The 21,844-nt window shown below is 46.7% G+C and overlaps 2 protein-coding genes across 5 annotated transcripts in view; one reads left to right on the top strand and one right to left on the bottom strand.

The window, feature by feature from the left end:
* Positions 1-267: 267 nt before the first annotated feature.
* On the top strand, positions 268-3,134 carry txn (thioredoxin). Its single transcript, XM_048971356.1, has 5 exons — positions 268-412; positions 1,343-1,447; positions 1,987-2,052; positions 2,364-2,429; positions 2,726-3,134. Exons 1-5 carry the CDS (start codon positions 389-391, stop codon positions 2,786-2,788), a joined length of 324 nt encoding a protein of 107 aa, XP_048827313.1. The 5' UTR covers positions 268-388; the 3' UTR covers positions 2,789-3,134.
* Positions 3,135-3,398: 264 nt separating this feature from the next.
* The window catches only part of svep1 (sushi, von Willebrand factor type A, EGF and pentraxin domain containing 1), a 65,928-nt gene continuing 47,482 nt past the window's right edge, over positions 3,399-21,844 (bottom strand). For 3 of the 4 annotated variants that reach the window (XM_048971204.1, XM_048971205.1, XM_048971206.1), the window contains 19 exons: positions 21,335-21,508; positions 20,978-21,097; positions 20,391-20,567; positions 20,097-20,181; positions 19,498-19,689; positions 18,554-18,721; positions 17,782-18,466; positions 14,756-17,472; positions 12,998-13,226; positions 12,753-12,908; positions 11,971-12,034; positions 11,594-11,767; positions 10,887-11,063; positions 8,884-9,063; positions 7,330-7,500; positions 6,771-6,866; positions 6,131-6,226; positions 5,437-5,530; positions 3,399-4,183 (listed from right to left, as the gene is read on the bottom strand). In XM_048971204.1, coding sequence (XP_048827161.1) covers positions 4,156-4,183; positions 5,437-5,530; positions 6,131-6,226; positions 6,771-6,866; positions 7,330-7,500; positions 8,884-9,063; positions 10,887-11,063; positions 11,594-11,767; positions 11,971-12,034; positions 12,753-12,908; positions 12,998-13,226; positions 14,756-17,472; positions 17,782-18,466; positions 18,554-18,721; positions 19,498-19,689; positions 20,097-20,181; positions 20,391-20,567; positions 20,978-21,097; positions 21,335-21,508 — 5,783 coding nt within the window. In that variant the 3' untranslated portion in view covers positions 3,399-4,155. Of the gene's footprint in view, positions 4,184-5,436; positions 5,531-6,130; positions 6,227-6,770; positions 6,867-7,329; positions 7,501-8,883; positions 9,064-10,886; positions 11,064-11,593; positions 11,768-11,970; positions 12,035-12,752; positions 12,909-12,997; positions 13,227-14,750; positions 17,473-17,781; positions 18,467-18,553; positions 18,722-19,497; positions 19,690-20,096; positions 20,182-20,390; positions 20,568-20,977; positions 21,098-21,334; positions 21,509-21,844 lie in introns of those variants that run through there. The other variant, XM_048971207.1, reaches the window with a different exon arrangement.

Genomic DNA, 21,844 nt, shown 5'->3' with positions numbered 1-21,844 from the left:
TTGCGTCAGGGTGTGATTTTGTGTATAAGAGCGTGTGCCGATTGACTTTGGTTGGCATCCCGTACAGGGTGTCCCCTGGCCTGTGCTTCCGGGAATAGACTGCAGATCTACCAGTGTTCTGTCCTGGATAAGATGTTACGGACGATGGTTAATATAAGTCGTAGTATGTCGCGCACTATAGGTAGAAGAGCTTATGCGTATCCAGTTAAAGGTGCGTGTAGCGTATTTGCAGGCAAAGTCCCTCCCTGGATGGGTACTCTTCTGCGGGGGCGGGGCTGGGGCTGGGGCTAGGCTGTATGCCATATAAACGGGAGCTGGATGAAGCGCAATACCACTTCTACATATAACACAGGAGCGACGGGATCTTGGGGTACAGTCTGTTTTTAAAATGATCGTCGTCATTGAAAATCAGGTGAGGAACAGAGAATAATTCAAAATAACGTGAAGATATAGATGCAGATGCGTGCTTTATTTCTTAAGTACTTCTCTGTATTACGAACGAGATTTCATGACGGATATGTGGGTCAATTTCGATTCAGAAAGGTTGGGATAAAAGCAAAAGTTAGGAAACGGAAAAAGTTTCTGATTTGGACATCGGGGGACATGTTATAATTATTTAGGCATAAATTTTGCCACAGACTTCAAAGTGGGATAATGTATCGTTTTATCGGACAATAATCGGGGAGCTGAAGGCGGAGAAATGCGGCATATTACTGGGGACGGTGCCTGTTAACGCACCCGAAAGCTGTCCGAGGCGGAATCTGGTGGTTCCTCTGCTCTTTGATAATTATAAGGCTTCTAGCATGTCAACTGACACGCATCGCCCCATGATTACTGATAAAAAGTAATTAAATATTAAGAAGTAGGCTATAAGCTTTATTTGCAATACGCAGTCCGGAGTTTGGGTCCCCACCTTGGGAGGAGTAGCGTACCGCTTAATATTTAATCAGTGAAATGAACATCTGACGAGTGTTACAGGAGTGTCTGGTGACTGAACTATCGACCAGCCTATGCGAAGGTATATAGGTCGATACTGTTAGTGACAGCCGGAAATGCTTCAGTGCTTGAAACTGGCCCTTAAAACGGGACAGTCCCCTTTTGAATCGGTCCGATTATATGCGCATTGACATTCGGTATTGTTTTTAATTGTTTGCGTCCGCAGCCTCTTTTCTTCCCAGTGTGTAGCCCTGCGGTTTCACTTTCACTAAAAGATTTCAACAGGCTATCCGGTGGGACTGTTGTAATCATCTAGCTTCGTATTTCGTAATTAAGATCCATTTAAAAATATGAAATTGTTTGTAAATTACGTGACAAGTGACATCGGTCTCTCTCTTTTTTCCAGGAAGCCTTTGACAAGGCGCTCAGAGATGCAGGTGACAAACTGGTGGTTGTGGACTTCACTGCAGTTTGGTGTGGCCCGTGTCAAAGCATCGCCCCGTTCTATAAAGTGAGCATTACTGGCAGTCTATGTGTATAACTTTATATATCTGATGCTGCCAAATAATCCCTTGAGCATGGAGGAAGGGGGGCTTATTACTTGAGATGCAGCCTTTTAGGTTATTAAAAATGCATCTTCCAACCAAATCTACATAATGCTTCAATGAATGGAAGCAGAAGGAGGACCCAGAGCTCTGTTGTTTACCGTTGCTAGGCGACCGTTGGGGAAGTCTCTTCCACCCTAGGCTTCTGATGTCTGTAATAATGAGGACCTCTAGCAAGCGGCCTATTCCTGGCTCTGCCGGACGTCCGACATTTCTAGTTCCCAGCCTCTGCCATCACACAAAATTTACTCTTTATGGGTGGAGGGTTTTTCCAGTCATGATTGCTAAAAGTCCCACTCACAGTACTGTCATACAGCATCTCTGAAATGAGGAACGTGGCCATACTGTAAGTGATTAACCAATGACGGACGTGTCCAGTGCAGGCCGAGCTCCCTGGAAAGAGAGAGCAGCTCTCATCTTTTCTGTTGCTGTTTTTGTTCATTAGAGTCTCTCCGAAAATCCAGATTACAACCAGGTTGTGTTTCTGAAGGTAGATGTGGACGACGCCCAGGTAAGCAGAGCTCGTTGGTCGTTTGCCATCCACAGATATTTGTTTCCTCATTATTTGTGAGTTTGGGGGAGGGGTGCATGCCTGTATTCTCTTCTTGATGCATTACGCTTTGCTGTGGGGCTTTCTTCATGTGAATTCTTTAGGCTGGGTTCCACATTAGGTGACTGGTCATCTTCAGGTTCCATAGTAGGTGGTGGGTCAATTTCAGGTTCCGCAGCAGGCCATTGGTCAACTTCAGGTTACATGCAGGCTGGCTAGTTTGCCGTGTCACCATGGAGGACCACTGAAAACTGGGTTGCTTTTCATTGCAGGATGTGGCCAGCTTTTGTGACATCAGTTGCATGCCCACTTTCCACTTCTATAAGAATGGAAAGAAGGTAATTTCTGCCTTTTTAAAAATGTTGTTTTATTAGTTCACTTGTACTTGAATCCCTTTTAGCAAAAATTCCATTCCTCTGTTCTTGATATGTGAGATCCACCTTCTGAAATATGAGATCCACTTTCTGAAATGTTGATCTGCCCGCACTGTCATTGAATTCTCCTCCCATTCTTGAAATGCCATTCGTAGGCTTAATGTTTTACTGTAGTTGAATGTAGCTCCTTCGCTCTCAGTCCCTCGTTCGTTCACCCAACCCTTGTCTCGCCTTGTCCTCTCCTCGCTCCTCCCTTCTAGATTGACGACTTCTCCGGATGCAACCAGGCCAAACTGGAGGAGAAGCTGAACGATCATAAATGAAGCCTTCGCATCTGCCCAGTCGTCTGTAGCCACCATAAACACTGTATCACTCTTGGCCTTCTTCATCTCCATGACTTAGTATTGCTGGTTCTTGGTGGTCCTATTGTTTGAATGGCTTTGTGTACGACAAACACTCTGTGGGTAACGTACACTCACTGTTCAAACAGCATTAAAGCCACCAGGCTTAAAGTGAATTTGCTGCTTCTGGTTCTTTGATAATTAGGCTTGTTATTCCCATCCGCAGTAAGAATACTGTACTACAATATTGTACTATAATACTATGTCAAAGTATTTTGCGGCGTTTTTTTTTTTTTTACTGTTACTAATAAACTAACATTGACTCTGAGTGCCTGTGTATCACTGTGTATTCATTTGCGATCCTGTCACAAGGGCCGTCGGTTATAAAGCTGCCCGTATGACTAATGACGGTCGTTTCCCTGCTTAGTGTAGTGTTCTCGGAAAGCAGCTGGGCCTGGCTCTCGGGGTTGCCCTGTGCTGGGGAACTCCATTCGCGACATGGCGTGAACCAGGAAGCAGGGAAACATGCTGGATGGACATCTGATAAGGGAATAGAGTGCTAGGTAGGGCACAGAAGCAAAAAGCTGCCCAGTCCGTGTGTAATTGGGTATATCCCATTTTTTAATAAATCACCCATTATGAAGATGAGTCAAAATAATACTTATACATCTAGTACACGATAATTACGAAAGGAAAGTCCAAAGTAATGAAGAATTTTATATAAACACTTCGGTAGCACTTAAGGCCATGTTTTTAGTAATTTACAAACACATAATGCATTCATAAAGCTTTCTCAACATGGCATTATAAATAATGCATTATAATGGTTCATATAAGCATTAAGGGTGCTTTGTACTGCATTATGAAGGCATCTATAGTGCATTATAGGCGAGAGCTTCATAAAGCAGTCACAATGCATAATAAACATGGCTATAATGTGTTATGCGTTTTTACATATATAGCCATGTTTACAATGCTTTATGAATGCATTATAATGCATTATGAATGTGTTTATAATTTAATAAAACCAAGTAAAGCATTACCAACACTTCATTGTAAGATTTGTACTAATTAACGACCTGAACGTACTGCCAGATAAATTTTTCATGGTTTAATAAAAACATGAGAATTGTTTACACATATACATTGCACAATCACATCTGTTTTTACACATAGTAAAAGCATATAGCAGCATACAATTAATACTGTTGGTTTCTATATGAAAAAATACAGCTTTTATTTTACAAAAAAAGTATTTTAAAAAAGGAAACTGATGGTTTACATTATGAAATTATGATCCACATGTACCTCGGCGGGAATACAATGTTATGCTGAGTAGTGACTCCATCTTAAAAATTAAATCCTGATTTTCTTTTCCTGAAAGAGGAAAGAAAGATCAAATGCAAAGATTAAATGTAAAGTACTGAACAGTGGTCTTAGTGTGTCAAAGAAAATGGCTATATTTATTTATCAGGGAAGTAAATCTTGCCCAAAAAACACAAAGTAACTTTTGGGTTTATCCTAAATAGTAACGAAATAAAAGCTAACAAACATGTCGTCCTCTCCTCAGCAGCACTCCAGCCATTCCGTTTGTTTGTTAAATTTCGCCACCAGCTCAAGTGATTAACTTAGTTAGTTAAGCAAGTCAATGGGGTATTGATTGCCAAACAACAGGGGTCAAGTCACAAAATACATGGGTGTGTTGGATGGTTGCTGCAAATACTGGGGTGATATTAGCAGAGGGTTGGGATCGGCTAAGCTGACAGTCTTCGACAGACATAAAATCATTGTTTTACACAGATATAATCATTTAAACATTTTCATTCTAAGACTTTTGCATAGTACTGTCAGAACTTTTTACAACAGGCACAGCTTTCTGTCTTTACATCTCTGTGTGAATGAAGGTGAAGTGATCATGCTGGGACAGCCGGTTTAATTGTAAAAAGATCTTTCTCTAGAAAAGGATTGATTGAGATTGCTAAGACTCGTGCAGTCTGGATCACACCAATGGCTGAGCGGCTGCAGCATTCTTTAATCCATCCATCCATCTTCCAGTTACGAATCCTAGATAGGGTTGCTGGGAATTTTCTTTAATCTTATTTTAAAGCATTTATTCTTACTTAATACAGTGAATAATCTGTCTAAGTAACGTAATGTAATATGGATGAATCATAAAACGTGTAAGTCAAGGGTGTCAAACTCCAGTCCTGGGGGGCCAGAGCCCTGCACATTTTTGGGTTTCCCCTCATTTAACACATGATTCGACTCCTTGAGCTAATTACCACAAAGCTCTTGAGCTGAATCATTTGTGGGGGAACAGGGAAAGAACTAAGCTAGACAGGGCTCTGGCCTCCCAGGACTGGAGTTTGACACCTCTGGTGTAAGTGAAAGTGGATCTCTGTCTAGTGTTGCTCAAATGGCTTGTAACAGCTGTTTTCCTAAATGAAATATAATAGCACTCCAGTCAGAGACACCAAGAAGTACAGTTAGCGGATTTAATCAGGGTCTCTGTCTGGCAGCACTGACCCAGGTATTGTGTGCTGTATGATGTGCGCATTATTCATACTTTATATATGAAGAGCGTTGTGTGTGAGAGGACCCCCTGGTGGCAGCAGCGAGCACCCACTTACCTGGAGCAGTCATGCCCACTCCACCCCGAAGTGCAGTGACACCGATTAGGCCTGATGCATCTCCCGCCATTCAGACATGGCGACGAACACACGGCTGGGGGAGGGGAGTCACATGACTTTCAGAAAAAAGTAAAAAAAATGCAATAGCCACTCCACACTCATCTGACAACACACTGGACCACAGCGAGATAACATATAGCCTCGTAAGCATTCTTTGTAGGCAGGACAACACTGATACAGTATTACGTAAATTATCTACTCTAGATACTGCTGCAGAGACGATGCAGTTACACACAGCTATTGGATTTTAAGGCACGTGTGCTGGAATTTGGCACACACTGGGAGAAAATGCAGGTGGATCATTCGCAATGAAATACTTTAATCCCTGTAACAGCACTGCTGTGGTATCAGTAACAAAGGAGTTGTTCTGGGCGCAGGGCACTGTACTAACTCTCCAAGTCACTGGATTAAGGTGTGTGAATCAAAAAGGTTATCAGCCTTGGACAGAGACGTCCCTTTTCTTTAAAATTTTTGAAGGAAAGTGTCTCAAACTTGCCAGATGTCTGCATGATTCAAACAAGATACGTGAGATATTTGAACCTTTGCACCCCATTGCAAAAAGCAATCAAGGGTCACATTCAAATCTTTAAAGATTTTCATTTCAGTCGTCTACTCGGAGGGCCGGGGAGCTCACCGCTGTGGCAACGTGTGCCGCTCCAGCCCGCAGGGCACTCGCACTGGTAAGGGGCCACGCAACGCCCCCCATTGAGGCAGGGCAGGATGCAGATGGCTGCGGAGGAAAGAGGGTAATTTAAGAACGTGGAGAATCACTCAGAAAAGTCACAAGCATTCATGCACTTTTAAGCCTTACATGTTATTTTAAGTGAGCAAATTAATCATGAATACAATGGCTGAATGAAATCAGAGGCGGTCAGTCTATAAGTAAATAAACAAAGAATTGAAGGGATGAGTTAGCAGCCCTGTGGAAAAAAGAGTGAGTAAGCTAAAAATGTGTGTGAGAGAATAAATGAGTAATGAAACAACTAGGCAGCAAAGTGACAGAGTTGCTAATTAATGAGTGTATGAAAGTTTTTGTGTGAATGAAAATGAATGAGTGCGACAGTAAGTTTGTGAATGCATGAATGAGTGAATCAGTGAGTGAGTGAATGAGTTAATCAGTAAGTGACTCAGTAAGTGAGTGAGTATCCAGGCCTTGGGGCAAACGTTGGGCCTCATGAATTAGTGAATCAGTGAGTGAGTGAGTGAGTGAATCAGTGAGTGAGTGAATCAGTGAGTGAGTGAGTGAGTGAGTGAATGAGTAAGTGAGTACTCACGCTCCTCACACAGCCGGCCCATCCAGCCCTCGGGGCAGGAGCAAATATTGGGCCTCTGGCACAGGCCTCCATTCTGGCATTGGAGCCAGCAGATGGCTGGAACAGGCAAACAAAGCAGTGTGTTTTTCGCCTGGATCCTGAGTCACACCAGTGTTTAGTGCCTATCACATCCTCACTGTCCATCAACATCAAAAACAAGCCATGCACTGTCCATGCGTCCACATGCCTCATGACCATGCTTTACACTGGGTCTCCCAGCATGCTTTTAGCCTGGATACCAGCATAAGAATCCAGGAAACCCTGGCGGATACGTGGCTGGGGGGGTCAGGATATTCAGTGCCATGGTGCAAAATAATGGAAGCATTCTCCATGGCAACATAACTGACACTTCAAATGCTGAATGTTGTCTTTGATGTTCTAGGTATGACCTGGAACCATAAAATATCAAGGATTCCCTTCGCACTTTTGTCGAGCTCCAGGTTCTGTGTGACACCGGTTCTGGTGCCAGTGCCGGGAGTGCGGCTGGTGTATGACGAGGCAGGGCAGCAAGGCGCTCTACCTCTGCACAATGGAGCAGGGGTCCAGGTCCCATTCTCCAGGCACCTGCTCCTGCTGGTGCCCTCCATGGCGTACCCCCTGAAGCAGGAGTACAGGGCCATGTCCCCATACTGGAAGACAGCCCCCCGCACCATGCCATTGCTCACGTGGCGGGGGGGGCCACAGGAGACCCCTGCATGCAAGCAAGGAAGAGGCTGTCTGAGTCGAGCCGGACCACCAGCAGCACCACCCCACCCTGCCCAGTGCTCTGTGTTCTATACATGTTCCTCAATCAGGAATTCAGCAATCCATTGCTTTTGCCAATCTACAGGAATTTGTCGGTACAGCAAACCCTTAATCCATGACTTTCATTCTTTCATTCTTTTTTAACTTCATAAAAGCACAACACCCTATACTTAATATGCAAGCAATGCTAGTATCACATATATTTCTCTTTATGCTATTCAAACCGGCAAGTAAAGCTATTTAGTTCTTGTGTAGGGTAACTGACTGGACAGAATAGCTTATTGGAGATCAGGTCATGCAGGGACACTCACACACTAGCACAAACACACAGAAAGCACACCTAATTGCATATACTTCCACACGCATGCACATACATGTGGACCTGCAAACAGAATCAAAGTTTAAAGCTAGGAAAAGTGGATAGTGGATAGTTCAAGATCAGAAAGTAAAAATCCAGACCAAGATTTTGTTTCAACCAACCAGTTGAGTATAATGAGTCACAGTCACAGAGGACTCAGCTGGTTGGTTGAAACAAAATGTTGGTCTGGATTTGTACTTTCTGGACCTGAACCACCCACCTCTGCGGTGGAGACAGGGATAATGTGGCCTTATGTGGCCTTGGTTAGGGTTAGACACAAGTGCAAACTCAACAGACCATACGATCACACTCTCTGAGGTTCTCTGGAAAAACAAGGGCAATCAAAGTCAATAAATCACCAAAGTCACACCGGCCATGCAAAAGGGAAAAGAAGAAAGAGGAAGGTCTGCCGGGTCTTACTGACCTCACAGCGCCACCCCAAGGTGAAATATAGCAAGGTGACATATAGCAAGGTGAAATATAGCAAACTTCTTTTTAATCACACCAGCGAAGAGTGATTCATCCTCTTCGAGAGTGACACCCTGATCCCTATTGAAAGTGCTGAGGGATTTACAGAATCCCAGAGTGAAAGGGCTCATCTAGTACAAAGCCTACAAGCCAGACTTTTTGTTGGTCAATAAAAATTCTCATTGAGTAAAGCGATATCTCTGATCAGATACACAGACATAGATGTGTTTCAGCAGAGGACTATCGTTACTGAACACAACCTTCAGAAATGAGATGCTTGCAGAGACTGTATCAGTCTCCTTGCAGGAAACGGAGACCTGTCACACTTTTTTTGTGCTCCCCTGCTTAAAGCCCAGCAGTCATTCCCCCTCTGCCCCCCAAATTTAATACTCCACATGCACAGAACTTCTACACACTACTAACACAACAGAACTAGCAGGCGGAGGCACTTCTCATTACTATTACCCATGAACACCATATCACCCCCCCATAAAAGCTACTCACTCTCACACAGAGCCCCAGTGGGGGCCCACGTCTGGTCACTCCTACAGGTGATGGTGACAGCACCCTGGCTCTGGTGCCCCTTCGGACAGCTGACCGGCACCGTCTCCCCCACAAAGAAGACCCTTCCGGAAGCGTTAGCGCTCAGGTCGAGCAGCCCGGGGGGTGAGGGGCAGGGCTTTGCTGCGGGGGCAGGGGAATCAGGGGTCACATGATTATGTACCAGGGTGTGGGCACCTTGTGGTACCATCGCCATGGACTCCCTGGATCAGTTCTTTCGATTGCAGCTGAATCCAAGGTGCCCCCCTGCCTTATTGTAGGTGCCCCTTCAGAAGCTGATCGTTGTCATCTTATGATGAAATGTCTCTTTGTTTTTAAGACCTGCACAAAACCATGTGCAAAGAGCTTTCCAGGCAAGAGGCAGCGTTGGTGTTCGCAGTCCGAAATGTTCAAGGTTAAGGATGACTGCTCAGATTTAGAAACGTGAGATGTGATTTACAACAAGGTTCATGCTTTGTGACAAGTAAACATCTCAATCATCTACACATCCTCAAGGCGCTTGTCTGGTACAGGGTAAGGGGGGGGGGGGGGGGGTTGGATCCTATCCCAGTAAGCTAAGGGGACAGGGCAGAGGGACTTCCAAGAGAGCACAGCGCACATATACACACACACACAGACACAGATACAGACACACACACACATTGTATTCATATCTTTGTGGGAACCATCCATAAATTTCTATAGGCAAAACCCTAATCCCAACAATGACAACCTTAACCCCTACCTAACCCTAACCTTACCCATAAATAACCAAACAAAATACAAGCCTGTTGGCATTTTCATTTCTTTGATTGCAGTGACAGATTTTTATAAAATTGAGTTGCACCTTGTGGGGATGGAAAAACTGGTCCATACACCCTCAAAATAACAGATTTTGGTCCTCATAGTGTGATGTATACATGAGATACATAAGTAGCCAAACAAAACAAAATACAACCTTGTGCAAATTAATTGAAACAAGTTCAACATATCAACATTTCAATATATAATATAACCTCATCAGTTTTGTAGTAGTATTTGGATGTGATTTGGTGTAGAATCCACCAATTCTGAGCAGTCTCTGATGATATTAGGGTCTCAGTACCATACTTGAATTAGAGTTTAGAATTAGGTGATCAGTGGTCATTGTTGACACACCACAGCGCACAACAACGAAATGTGTCCTCTGCATTTAACCCATATTTGATATTGGGGGCAGCTAATTCAGCGCCCGGGGAGCAGTCCTTGGGGGTGGTACCTTGCTCAGGGTACCTCAGTGGTACCTTGCTGGTTGGGGATTCAAACCAGCAATCTTTCAATTACAAGTGCGCTTCCCTAACCATCAAGCCACCACTGCGGAAATAACTCTTCCAGAATATGCTTATCTTTTGTAGTACAGTCCATTCCACGAAGGTGCTGCTTGCAGATTGACCACAGATTCTCCATAGGGTTTAAATCCAGAGAGTTTCCAAGCTAGTTAAGTACCTTGATTTTCTTTTTGTCGATGAAATCCCTCCCCATTTTCGACATACGGCACAGGGCTAGATCATGCTGAAAGACGCCTGACCCGTGAGAAAATGTAACAATGATGAAATTTCCGACATATGATGATGTAACCCCAACCCATTGAAAAAGTGTCTAATGGAGGTATATTGTTGGCTTTTTGGAATTAAACTGAAAATCAGATTGTAAAATAAGTACTACTTATTTCAATTAATTTGCACAAGGGTGTACAATACTTTTAACGTCTGTCATTTTGTTTGATTGCATTTTTATTATATTGACTTTCCCCTTGAGGGGACTGAAAAAAATGTGCCTACAACGTCAAAATAACAGGCTTTTATCATATTTTGGGGACATTTGGTCCCCACAATGTCACATATACATGCCCACATACACATTCAGACACACACATCCCAAGCAGCTAATGGATGTATTAAATGTTAATGAGTTTATACGGAACATACGTGTGCACGTGGGGAACGGGGAATCCCACGAGCCATTGGCCAGGCAGAGGAGCAGGGGCTCCCCCTGGATGGTGTAGCCCTTGTCACACTGGAACTCAATGCTGCGCCCAGTGGTGAAGTTGTGCACCAGCAGCCTCCCATGATGCAGTTCTGTGGGGTCCTCACAGCCCACAGCGGCTGTGACAAGCAGAGAGAGAGATTCTGGTAGGTCAGTTTATACACAGATAGGTACTTTATTAGGTATAGCTGCTTGCTAATGCAAACAGCCTGTTCCTGCAAGAATCTGCTTCAGTCACTGTTTGCCTAAATATTATAACGGCTAAATTGAATTATCTAACTGATTTTAAACATGGTGTGACTGCTGGTGCCAGATGAGGTGGATCCAGCCAACATCTCAGAATTAGCCGCCCTCCTGACATTTTGATGAACTACAGTGTGTTTATGTTACAGAGAACAGTGTGATGAACAAAAAACATCCAGTCAGGGGGAGGTCTGTGGGTAAAAACAGGGTGTTAATGAGAAGGGTCAGAGGAGAACGGACAGGCTGGGTAAAGCTAACTGGAAGGCTGCCTGCAAAAACAACAGCTCAGCACGACAGTGGTGGTCAGAATCTATGAATGCACCAATTGTCAACCCTTGAGGAGGGAGATACTGAATTACACATAAACCATAATTTGATACTGAGTGTCTTATTGTACATTACCTACCTTCACACTTTGGTGTTGGTAGGCTCCATGTTCTGTTGGACAGGCAGGTGAGGTTCTGCGGGCCAACCAGACGCAGCCCTGAGTTGCACACATAACTCACATTGCTCTGGTATGTTTCACCAGAAGCCACGGCAACTGCGCCCTCCACCACTGGAGGGGCTCCACAGGAAACAGCTTGTAAAATAAAAACAAGAAAATCCCCCTGTCATGTTTAACATACCTCACAATAAGCAAGAAGTTATGTGGTGAGTGTCTGACAGTCTCATTTTCATGTGGACACATGTGTCTAGACAATCAAGCACACACAAACTAGCACACACTAACACATACACACATGTTACACATACTCACAGAAGACGTAACAAGCACAGTCTTACCCTCACACACGGGACGCACGCCGCTCCACGACCCGTCGCTCTGGCATGTCTGAAAAGCCTCCCCCTGCAGGGCACAAAGGTGCACAGCATCCACCTGTGACTTACTGACCGTTTGGGGCATATGCACTGGGATGGGCATAACTGGTACGCATTCACCTTTAAAAACAATACGTGCGACAATCGATTGTTTGTAAAAGCGCAAATGCGTACTTATTTTATGTGAATTTACGTTGATATGACAAGAAAATACCTTGCATTTTAACCTGTATAAAATGCAGTAGAATTAGCATATAAAGATTAAAATGCATTATATTTTGTTTTCATATCAGCGCAAATGCATATAAAATAAGTATGCATTTACACTTTCGAACCACTGCGACTCTTAATGTTCATTTGGTTGGTTGAATCAAAACCTTGGTCTGGATTTCTGCTTTCTGGACCTGACATTTCCACCTCTGTCTGAGGCTTGGTGCTGGAGTACGGGAGCCTTTCTTGGCCTGTAGGCCTTGTCTAGAAGGAACCCGCTTCTGACCAAGACACTACCATCATCAAGACTGCAGACCAAAGACCTCAGGCTTATATGAGCCCAGCTACAGTCTAATCCTAGATTAATGTTACTCTATGGCTTAACAGGTTAGGCCGCTGGGTCTGGGATCTAAAGGTCGCCGACCCTGAGCAAGGCCCCTAAGCCCCAGTTATTTCATGGATTCTGTTTTCTGTAGTGTGCCGCTTTGGAGAGAAGTATCTGCTCTACAGTATAACAACATTTTAATATCCCCTACCTGTATTCTGAAGCCAGGCAGACACTTGTAGTTGACAGTGTCCCTGTAGCTGAAGCTATCACCGATAACGTGGCCATTTTGAGGGTGGGGCGGTTCTCCACAGCTGATTGGCTCACACGACTTCGCAGAGAATTCCGGAGACCATCGGCCGCCGTGCTGCATTGAACAACAGCCAACGGCGATCAGTTGACTTTCTAGTGACCATCTGACATGGAGGCCTAGAGTTTAAAATAATGCTCACGTGCCTGACATTCAGACGTCTCGGGGCCCTCGAGCTGAAAGCCTTCCTCACAGGACAGGGTGATCATGCTCCCGACTGGAGTGAGGTCCTCGCCCAAGACGAGAACGTGCGTCAGGTTAGGAGGCAGGGCGCAGGGGGCTGGCGTGCAGCGCACGCTGCTCGGGGACCAGGTGCCGTCACTCAGGCAGCTCAGGGTGTCCCCCAGGCTGATGAGGTGGTAGCCTTCCTGGCACCTGCAGAAAGAGCCAGAACATTTCATTACCATGGATCCTGCACATTTTCGTTTTTAAATTTCCAGGCTATATACTGTAAAGGAGGGCTAACACCATGGCAAATTCTAATGGACAAGCCAGCCCAAAATGTAAATTTTATCACAGACATGGTATTTAAAAACGCAGAGTATGTCATTTTTATTTTATTCTTTTTTTTTTACCACACTTTCGAAATGTCAAGCAACTTTACACATACATTGCATTTTGCTTTCTGTTCACATTTGAGATCCTTAACCAAGCTGACAGTTCTTCAGGGTCGGCAAGCCGAGCAGGTGAAAAGCATCATAATCGGCAGGGTAGCCTGTATCAACATTTCTTGCTGGAGATACAGTATATCAGGCATGGACCCCACACAAAGTCCTTCGTTTGGGTCATTACTCTTCAGTGTGGACCCTATGTGCATTCTGGTGCTGACAACCAGCTCCCAATGGTGATTTCATCAGAAACATTAATAAGAAAATTCAGATGTTTTATTTAAAATACATAGTAGGCCAATTTGTTTCAAGGTGAAAATACCTAAATATTTCCATACTTTATTCCCTTTTCCCATAGTTATGTTACCATTTGCACTACTGCCTTATATATTGTTATAGTTACCATTTGCACTACTGCCTTATATATTGTTATATTATCATTTGCACTACCGCCTTATATATTGTTATAGTTACCATTTGCACTACTGCCTTATATATTGTTATATTGTTACCATTTGCACTACTGCCTTATATTTTGTTACCATTTGCACTTTGTCGATGTATCTCTTGCCTTCAGTTTGTCCTGTGTTTTGTTATCTGTCTTTTTTTATAGAATGTCTATTTAAATTCAATCGGAATTTTTGTAATCTAGATTAAACTTTCTTAGTCCTAATTGTAGGATACGCACACCAGTGAGCGCGAAACGGAATTTCGGTTCTCATATTTGTCTTGCACATAAAATGTGAATTGACAATAAAACCTTTGAACTTTGAACTTTTTGTTATCCAGATTTATAAAACACTGAAATCAAATCCTACATGTTTCCATACCTCTTAGGATTCCTGAATTACAGATACTCACACTGAAAATGTAACTTTTAAAAAGTATTTGATAAGTTAATGATTAGTTTGATTAATCATCCACATGTTCACCCAGTCTGGAATAGCCTACCAACACCCAATCACACTATTCCAGCTGTATTGACTAAAAAGTGTGGAAGAAATGCATGTCACTCAGCTGCCAGCAGGTGTCGCTATCGAGTAACAAGGAGGAACCCAGCCTTCTACCCATCCCAAATGAAGGAGCAGGCTGGTCTGTCTGGCTGCAGACAGCAAATGCAGGAATCTCAATGCCCCTGTATGGGTGCCACTGGGGGGGACCCAAAACACATTTTTGGACATAACTACATTACCCAGTGTATTAGTTATGCTACCTGACAACTGTGAGTTAGCATCTGTGATTTAGCCGTGTTAGTGGGCTAGCCACTCCCTACTAGAGTTGAGGCTCTTACCTTACCTGTACTGCACTTGGCTCCCAAAGGTGAACTTGTCTCCGATGACCTCTGCATTTGGGATGGTAAGTGGTGGCCCACATGACACAGGTAAACAAGAAAAGGTAGGCTTGCTCCACCCTCCAGTCCCAGTGCAAGTGACAGGGGTATAGTGGGCCATCTGGTACCCAGGCATGCACCTGTAGGTTACCATATCCGGGTAGGTGGCGCTGCTCCCTTGCAGAACAGCGTTGAGCACTGTGGGCGGTGGGGCAGAACATCTCCCTCTTGTGCAGACTGGTACCCCTGGGCTCCAAACCCTACCCGTCTCACAGGTGGCATTGGCGGGGCCCAGCAGCCTGTAGCCGGCATCACAGATGAACCTGACCTGGTCCCCGCAGTTGTGCTCCTGGCCCAGCACTGCCCCAAACTTAAGGATAGGAGGGTCGCACATGCAGGCCTGGCACCGGGGCATGGCGCCTACCCAGGTCCCCTTAGCTGAGCACTGCAGGAAGGGGTTACCCACAGCCTCGTACCCCGGAAAGCACACAATTTCCACCACATCTCCGAAATTAAAGCTGGACCCATTGAAGAATCCATGGCTGATGTCCTCCGGAGGGTCACATGACACAATAGTGCACTGGGGAGGCGGGGCATCCCATATTCCATTTCCCTGACACAAAAGCACAGGTTTCCCTATCAGGGTATAGCCCTCATCGCAAGTGTAATTCACTTTTCCGTTGAACCCAAAGTCAGAGCCAATCAAATGGCTGTTTGGGCCAACTGGAGGTCTCCCACAAAACGCCGGAAGACATTGGGGACTTGCATGGCTCCAGCTACCATCAGCTAAACAAACACTGTTAGATGCCCCCTGCAAGACAAACCCGGGCTTGCAGCTGAACGTCAGCTGTTTATTAAAAGTGTACTCAGTCCCTTCCACCGTGATGTTATCTGATACCAACAGGGGGCCACATGACACGGGGACACACTGGGGGGTCTCATTGCTCCAGCGTCCGTCAGCCTGGCAAGTGCTGCTTTTGCTACCCAGCAGGACAAATCCCGACAAGCAACTATAGTGGACAACATTGGGATACAGGAAAGAGTCTCCTTGGACAGAACCATCAGCAACTTCTCCTGGGTGTCCGCACGAGACTGGACTACAGCTTGGGGCGCTGTCACTCCAACGCCGCCCCGAGACACACTGGCGGATGGTCTGACCCACCAGCTCGTAGCCCTTGTCGCAGCTATACTGGACCAAACCACCCAAAGCCACATCTGTGATGGTGATAGAACCATGTTCGGGGTTCTCCGGGGGCTCACACTCAGCTGGGAGGCAGACGGGGGCTGTTCCATTCCACGCCCCGTCCTCCTTACACATGAGCTCAGACACCCCAACCAGCTCGTACCCTGGCTGGCAGCGGTACTCCACAATTGCGCCGTGCAGAAAGCTGGTGTCGGTCTGAGATATGGACCCAGCTAAGCCGTAATCGGCTCCCCCGTGGTTGGCGGCGGAATCCGCAACCTTGACATACTCCCCGAAGTCGATATGCGGGGGCAGGCCACAGTCCATCAGCACACACGAGGGGGTCGGGCTGGACCAGCCAGACTCCTCACAAGTCAGGTAGTTCTGGCCCTCGAGCTGGAATCCGGGGAAGCAGCTGTAGAAGATGGTGACGCCGAACTTGTGCTCGCGACCTTCCAGGAAGCCGTTGGGTATTGGCTCGGGAGGTGTGCAGTAGACCTGCACGCACACAGGGATCTCCTTGTCCCACTCACCTGTCTCTAGGCAGCTCAATGTCTCAGGCCCCTCCAGCTGGAAGCCCCTGTTGCATGTATAGGTGATGGCGTGGCCGAATTGGAGCTGGGAGTACGAGACCATGCCATTGGCGATTTCCTTAGGCGGGCCGCACTCTATGGGCCTACAGAGAGGTGTGGCCCCCATCCAGAGGCCATCCGGGCCACACAGCACTGTGTAATTCCCCTCAAGGTTGTACCCAGGTTTACAGCTGTAGATAGCTGGGCTCAGGTACATGAGGCCTTGAACATCCACGATGCCATTGAGGATTTCTGGCGGCTGCGGGCACTCTACTGGGCTGCATTCCGGCAGAGGCTCACTCCACCGACCATCCGCCTGGCACCGCACTGAGCTCTCTTTCCTCAGACTGAAGCCGTTCACACAGGAGTAAGTCACCACGTTCCCGTAGCTTGTGGCTGTGGATAAGGGGTCCCCGTAAGACACCTTTGGGGGCGACCCACAGAAAACCTGCGTGCAAGTGGGGAAGGTGTCATTCCACTCCTGCGTCTGAGTGCAGCGAAGGACCTGGGCCCCATACAGGACGTAGCCGTCCTCGCAGGAGAGCTGGATGGTACGTGAATCGGAGTCGAGGCTCTTCAGCACCAGGTGGTTCTCCTCCAGGGGAGGCTCTGGACACTGGACTGGCTTGCATTGGGGAGTCTGGCTCTTATCCCACTTGCCATCCTTCAGACAGGTCCAGATCGCATCTCCAACCAGCTCGTAGCCGTCGTCGCAGTCGTACTTCACCTTGCTCCCCACCTTCAAGATCCCAGCCTCGTACCTCCCATGGGGGACATCGGGAGGGTCCTTGCAGGTGAGAAGGACACAGGATGGCTCCTTAGTCCACTGCTTGTTGGCCTGGCACGTGATGTCCGGATTGCCCCTCAACTCGTACCCGGGGTCACAGACGTATGTCACTCTGCTGTTGAACACGAAGCGGCTTTTAGTCTGTGGACCACAAGACATCGTAATTAAATGACCAGACAGAGTCACTTATCCCCAACGCCTAGTAAATCTACCACTGCTTGATGCCATCCTGAGATCCAGGGGAAAAAACCTTTTTAATAGTGATCACAATATTGAAAAGGGGAAAGTCGGCAAGGTTATACCACTACGCATGTGATGTCATCTTAAAGCTGTAACTGTGTAATTTAAGGAACAGCAGAACTTGTGTAGTATGAGATATGAGGAAAGGACAAAAATTAAGTGCTGGATCTCAGAAGAATATTCATACACTCTGTCTGAAAAAATGATTACCTTGATGGAGCCGTTTGTCACTTGAGGGGGGTTAATGCAGGACACGGGCTGGCAAGAAGGCAGAGCCCCACCCCACTCGCCATTTGCTTGACAGGTTCTCCTTTTCTCCCCATCGATCATGAAGCCCTTGTCACAGCTGTACGCCACCATGGCCCCAAAGCTGTAGTTGGTGCCGCTTACGTACCCTCGGGGGATGGACTCAGGTTTCGAGCAGCGCACGGGCACACAGCTGATGTCAGAGGGGGAGGGTACCCATTCCCCTCCCAGCATGCACCTCAGCGTGGCTGTGGTGTTGAGCGTGAAGCCCTCCTCACACTTGTAGCTGACCTCTGTGTTGCTGACATACTTGTTCGGCCTGCTGGTGGAGACCGAGTCCAGGATAGCGTGGGGCAGGTCCGGCGGGCGCTGACAGAAGTTGGCGATGCAACTGGGCATCTCGTGCCCCTCTGGTGGCACCCACTGACCCTGGGCATTGCAGAGGACCTTGGAGTTGTTGCCAGCAGTGTAGCCATCTTTGCAGAAGTATATAGCTGTGTCTCCGAAGAGCTGATGGCCGGACTGCTGGTATAGGGCGTGGTCCACAGGGGGAGGGGGCCCACAGGAGTGGGGCACGCACTGGGCAGAGCTTTGGCTCCACCGGCCGGTAGGTAGGCACTCGCGGGTCTGCGGTCCCAGCAGTGTGTATCTGTGGGTTGAGATGGGGGGGCAGATGACATCAGGCCACCAGAATGGCAGCAGGTCACCTGACTGTAAGGTAATATAGAGTTCTTACCCTTCCTTACAGGTGTAATGCACCTGACTCCCCAGGGTGAAATTGCTACCCATGGCTGTGGCGTCCAGCAGCGTGGGTGGCTCCCCACAGTTCACCTCGGCGCACTTCGGCACCGGCGTGCTCCACTCTCCGGAAGCTTCACAGGACACGTCTGCAGGACCCTGCAGTCTTGAGACCAACTTCCAATTACACAGAATCACAGCTACCTGTCTCTTCACAGGCCAGGCATCCATCTATCTACTCATAGGCCAGGCATCCACATATTTCCTCATAGGCCAGGCATCCACCTATCTCCTCACAAGCTAGGCATCCTCCTATCTCCTCACAGGTCAGGCATCCACCTATCTCCTCATAGGGCAGGCATCCACCAATCTCCTCATAGGCCAGGCATCCACCTATCTCCTCATAGACCAGGCATCCACCTATCTCCTCATAGACCAGGCATCCACCTATCTCCTCACAAGCTAGGCATCCTCCTATCTCCTCACAGGCCAGGCATCCACCTATCTCCTCATAGGGCAGGCATCCACCAATCTCCTCATAGGCCAGGCATCCACCAATCTCCTCATAGGCCAGGCATCCACCTATCTCCTCATAGACCAGGCATCCTCCTATCTCCTCATAGACCAGGCACCCACCTATCTCCTCACAAGCTAGGCATCCACCTATCTCCTCACAGGCCAGGCATCCACCTATCTCCTCATAGGCCAGGCATCCATCTATCTCCTCATATGCTAGATATCCACCTAGCTCTTCAGAGATCCTGCAGGTCATACGGTTACCCAAGTTTTTATGCCATCCATCCATCCATCCATCCATCCATCCATCCATCCATCCATCCATCAATTTTTACTTAGCTTACCAACTCAAGGCCCTCAGAGAGACTGTCACAGTGACACCAGCCACAACACTTAAGAAAGGATAACTATTGATGGTCCTCTTACCTGTACCCCTCCGCACAGGTGTATGTGACAGTGGACTGATATGTTCTCTTAGTGCCTGTGACATTTCCATGTTTGACATGTGGGGGCTCATTACAGGTCATGGGTTCACAGGCAGGGGGCGATCTACTCCATTTCAAGTTGGCCCGGCATTCAATCTCTGCTGGGCCCCGTGAGAAAAACCCTTTCTTGCAGCTGGAAGATGTGTCAAAGTCACAAGGCCAACATCATCAGGAATAATGGTACATGCACAGTACTTAGATGTACTTAAATGACCTTGAAAGGGAAAATCCAGTGTTTTTTTGTAGTTAGTTATTAAATTACAGAATTTCGCTGGGTTTATTATCTCAGACACCCTCTGTTAGCAAATGAGATTTTTATTATACATCTAAACAGACTTACAGTTGCTACTCTGATATGATGGAATTCAATACAGTAACACATGAGTTTTTATTATTCAGCAAGTAATCAAATAAAACACACTTCCTTAATGCTGAATCTAAAAGTACAGCTTTTCAATAAAAGACACCCTGATAAGGTCCTGTTCTTTTTAAAGTCCCAGGACATTGCGACACACTTTCTAGAGATGCCTGACGTGATACCTGAAAGTCACCTTGCTTCCGAAAGTGAAGTTGTTCCCCTTGATGATAGAATTATCTGGAACAGGGGGCTTTCCACAGGACAGAGCTGGGGGAAGGATGGTAACGCAGATATTACTCAGGCAGGCTTGTTCACAATGTGGTCCTCTGCATTAGCTCCTTATACCGAAGGTAAACCCCACCCACTCTCGACAGACTATGTATCACCCTTAATGAGATTATTGCACTTAAAGCAGAACCTTTCTGTCTATCAAAGGTAAACCCCATTGGTCCATTGTATTTGATCTGTTCGGTTACCTTTGCAGTATGGAAAGATGCCATCCCACTCTCCAGTCTCTGTGCATTGCATGTGGGATGAACCAATCAGCTCGTAGCCCTCCTCGCAGGTAAACACCACCTCACTGCCCACAATGAAGTTGCTCCCGTCCCGATGACCAAACTCTGGGTAGCCGGGGTCCCTACATTTGACTGGCTCTGATTTGTTTAAAGATAGAGAATGAGCCAGACAGATAGCACATCACACTGCATGTCACTCTCATGATCATGAGGGCAATGTCTTGATAAAAATAAAAATGAAGCTAAACTTGCATACAAATAAGTAGACCATAGAGCCCAGTTATCAATGGTGTTTCCTTAGCCCACAGCAATTGATGGCCTAACCCTAAACCTACTGACGGCCTAACGCTAACCATACTTATGGCCTAACCTTAACGCTACTGATGGCCTAACTCTACTGAAGGTCTAACTCTAACCTTACTGACGGACTAATCCTAACCTTAACTATGCTGGTGGCCTAATCCTAACCATACTAACGGCCTAACCCTACTGATGGTCTAAGCCTAACCCTAACCCTAACCCCAGCCTGCCCTGGCCCTTTGAGTTACCTGTACAGTTCTTGCCATCACCACTGTAGGGGGGCACGCAGGTGCAGGTGTACGAGCCGTCCGTGTTGTGGCAGCTAGCATGCTTGTCACAGTCGGATCCTAGTGCACACTCGTTTACATCTGCACCGGTCAGGGTTGACGGGATCACAACGGGAGGGGGGGGGTTGGGGGGTGGTATGAGAGAGCCAGTCAAACGTACGATCAGGACATTGGTCATCGCCGTAGAACCAGCTCAAAGTATGTGATTAATATGCAAACTGTTTGTATCCCTAAACATGTGTAGACCAATGTCAGATAGTGTTGCAGTGTAAGCACTAATCTGCTGAGGGTGATTTAGGTCAGGTGAGACCTCCCCACCCAGGCATGCTGGTAGGTTGCCAGTCCAGGTCCCATTGTTAGCGCACAGCATTCTGGGGTCCCCCAGCAGGTAGAAACCGGAACTGCAGCGGTAGGTTACAGTGCTGCCGGCATGAAAATCGTCCCCGGTGTACAGGCCATGTTCCAGGTCTGGTGGAGGTCTACAGTCCACCCCTGTAAAGTATCAACATCCCATGGGGTTCTCGTGTAAGTGTTGGGGGCAGGAGGGGGTTAATGCTTAGCAAAAAACATTCACAGAGTATGTATGAAACATTAATCTTGGAAAAAATGGGGAAAACTGAGCCTCTCAATTTGCCTGAAGTGGAACTGCATAAAAACAGGGCAAAGTGCTTTGCCGATTGGACAGGATCCATTTGGCTCACCCCACTGCATTATGGGTTAACAGGTTAATAGCACTCATCCCATACTGTAAACACTTATGATGGATTTCTTGGCAATCCCAATCTGCACTCTGTCTAACAGTACTGTAATGGTCTTTATTAATCAGCA

The sequence above is a fragment of the Brienomyrus brachyistius genome, chromosome 12 (genome assembly GCF_023856365.1).
Source record: "Brienomyrus brachyistius isolate T26 chromosome 12, BBRACH_0.4, whole genome shotgun sequence".
NCBI classification, from domain to species: domain Eukaryota; kingdom Metazoa; phylum Chordata; class Actinopteri; order Osteoglossiformes; family Mormyridae; genus Brienomyrus; species Brienomyrus brachyistius.
Note: the sequence above shows the minus strand (reverse complement) of the source record. Positions and strands in the feature narration are given on the sequence as shown.